Source organism: Myotis davidii, unplaced genomic scaffold (assembly GCF_000327345.1).
Source record: "Myotis davidii unplaced genomic scaffold, ASM32734v1 scaffold198, whole genome shotgun sequence".
Classification (NCBI taxonomy): domain Eukaryota; kingdom Metazoa; phylum Chordata; class Mammalia; order Chiroptera; family Vespertilionidae; genus Myotis; species Myotis davidii.
In genome coordinates, this window is record NW_006291485.1 from 1,078,443 (window position 1) to 1,080,807 (window position 2,365).

At 61.8% G+C, this 2,365-nt stretch overlaps 1 protein-coding gene across 4 annotated transcripts in view; it reads left to right on the forward strand.

Annotated features, from left to right (window-relative positions):
- PALM (paralemmin) overlaps nucleotides 1–2,365 on the forward strand; it is a 45,248-nt gene that overhangs the window by 19,273 nt on the left and 23,610 nt on the right. For 3 of the 4 annotated variants that reach the window (XM_006764776.2, XM_006764777.2, XM_006764778.2), the window contains exons 1-4: nucleotides 1,164–1,183; nucleotides 1,404–1,455; nucleotides 1,842–1,922; nucleotides 2,100–2,230. In XM_006764776.2, coding sequence (XP_006764839.2) covers nucleotides 1,179–1,183; nucleotides 1,404–1,455; nucleotides 1,842–1,922; nucleotides 2,100–2,230 — 269 coding nt within the window. In that variant the 5' untranslated portion in view covers nucleotides 1,164–1,178. Of the gene's footprint in view, nucleotides 1–1,163; nucleotides 1,184–1,403; nucleotides 1,456–1,841; nucleotides 1,923–2,099; nucleotides 2,231–2,365 lie in introns of those variants that run through there. The other variant, XM_015564620.1, reaches the window with a different exon arrangement.

Consider the following 2,365-nt stretch of genomic DNA (forward strand, 5'->3'; position numbering starts at 1 on the left):
CTGATTCTCCTTTTGAGATGCTGCCGCAGGTTGGGGGGTGGAGAGAGGCTGTCAGGGGCCAGGGAGCTGGCAGGTAGTGGTCGAGTCCTGGGCTGTGGTGGGAGATGTGGGGTTTGTGAGAAGTGAGGGGATGGGAACACAGGGGTGGCACCCGGACTCCTCACACAGGGCAATGGGCAGACCCAGAAGCCTAGCTGACCTGGCCCTGCAGGAAGGGCCTGTGAGCTGAGTAGGTGGATCCAGCTTTTCCTGAACTCCATTCAGCCGAAGCAGCTTTCCTGAGAAAGGAGAGGGGGAAGTCGCAGAGGGTGCAGCTGGTGCTGCTGGGGCCCTCGGAGGCGCTGGGGGGGCAGGTGCCACCCGCCAGGAAGGGAAGAGTTGAGTGGGGTCACCTGGCTGGGGCGTGGGAGCCAGATGACTTCAGAGGTCTCAGTGAGGCCAGGAAACTGAAGGCGGCTGGGGCGCTGTGGTCCAGGGTAGATCACCCCAAGGGCACCTGGGCGGGGCCGGGGCGGGGCGTTGGCCCAGGGTGAGCCCAGTACACTGTGTGATTTGAGCCTGTTTTCATGCTGAGCCACAAGGGGAGGGGGCGGCTTAACAGGGAGGGTGTAGAGCTGGGTGTCTGCTCCAACTATCCATGTGGGTAAACTGAGGCCCAGAGGGGCAGATGGTCTTTGGAGACCACAGGGTGGTTCTGGGCTCTGATACAAGGCCAAGGGGTGTTGGGGTGGCGGTAGAACCAAAGAACGGTCTGTAATTTCAGTCCCTGTGAAGATAAGGGGCTTTGGGCAGGGAAGGGGGACAGATCCCACCGCCACCACTGTGCCCAGCAAGACTGGGCCTCCTGTCCACGCCTCCTAGAGGGGCCCTGGGATCATTTGGGATTTGGGGCAGAGGTCAGGACCCACCCCCACCCCCGCACCCCAGGGCTGGAGAATGCTCCCTCGGTGGGAGGGTGAGCAGGGGCTGTCCTGATCTGTCTCTCCGTCTGGGCAAGGAGGTGAGACAGCTTGTCTTGACACACCCTTCAGCCTTTGATGCCTGGTGGACCCCGATCTGTCCTTTACAGCCCAGTCTCCCCAAACCCTTCCTGGGGCTTTAGACAGAGCCTCGCCACCCCCATCCCCTCTCTTGGTACTGCCCTGAAGGGAAGGCAGGAGGATCTGTGGGGAGAATTAATGAGGTAATAAGGCTGGATCGGGAGAATGGTGCTGCCTCCGAAGGGGCAGGTCCCGCTTTACAGAAGGGAGACTCGGGAAGGCCGGCCAAGCCTCTGGCCACCATCACCCTTGGCCACCATCACCCAGCTGGAAGACAGCCCGGGGTTTGAACCAGATCTGCTGAAAGTAGGGGTGGGGTGGGCCTCTGGCTTGACCTTGTCTGTCTACACCCCCCCCCCTCAGGGTCCTGGCAGGGGAGACTACATTCCAGCAGGAGCGGCTGCAGGCCATTGCAGTGAGTTCTTCCTACCCCTGGGATGGTGTGGCCAGTGGGGGGACCTCGGTCTCATGGGCTCCTCACTCAGCACAGGGACCCTGTGACTCAGTGGTGCCTGCTGGTGCTTCCCCATAGATAAAATCCTCCTTAATCCTTGGAATGTGGAACCTTAGACCGCTAGCCCTCTTAGAGCCCCTTAAAGGTGGGGAAACTGAGGCATGGTAGAATCCTGCCCTTATTTATGCCCCAGCGGGGGGAATGGGCTGGTCGGGGGGCAGTGGGCCAAGTGGGTGCCATTTACAGAAAAAAGCAGGCTCGCTGTGGCCAGAGCCTTGGGTAGGTGGGTGCGGTCTTCATGGTGCCCCTGCCTGGTCCTGGCCCCATCCCGTCCGTCTGTCCATCAGGAGAAACGGAAGAAGCAGGCAGAGATTGAGAACAAGCGGCGGCAGCTGGAGGACGACCGGCGGCAGCTGCAGCATCTGAAGGTACCAGGCGTCGGGCTCCCCCTCCAGAGCCCGGCCTTGGCAGAGGGGCGGGAGGGGCCGGCAGTGCCCAGAGGCCCCAAGTCTCGGTCGGGTATGGGGCTGGGAGAGCAGGAAGCCTGAGGGGACCCTGATCCAGACTCCGACCCTGATTTTGACCCTGCCTCCTGCTGCCCCCAGTCCAAGGCGTTGCGGGAACGATGGCTGCTGGAGGGGACTCCGTCCTCAGCCTCAGAGGGCGACAAAGACATGAGGAGGCAGATGCAGGAGGATGAGCAGAAGGCCCGGCACCTGGAGGAATCCATCTCCAGGTGGGTGGGGAGCCACACAGACCTGTACAAAGTCTGGGTGTGGGACCCGAGCAGTGGGTCCTGAGGGGTAGGATGGGGTTTGGCCGCCTTGCTCCGTGTGTGTGTGTGTGTGTGTGTGTGTGTGTGTGTGTGAGT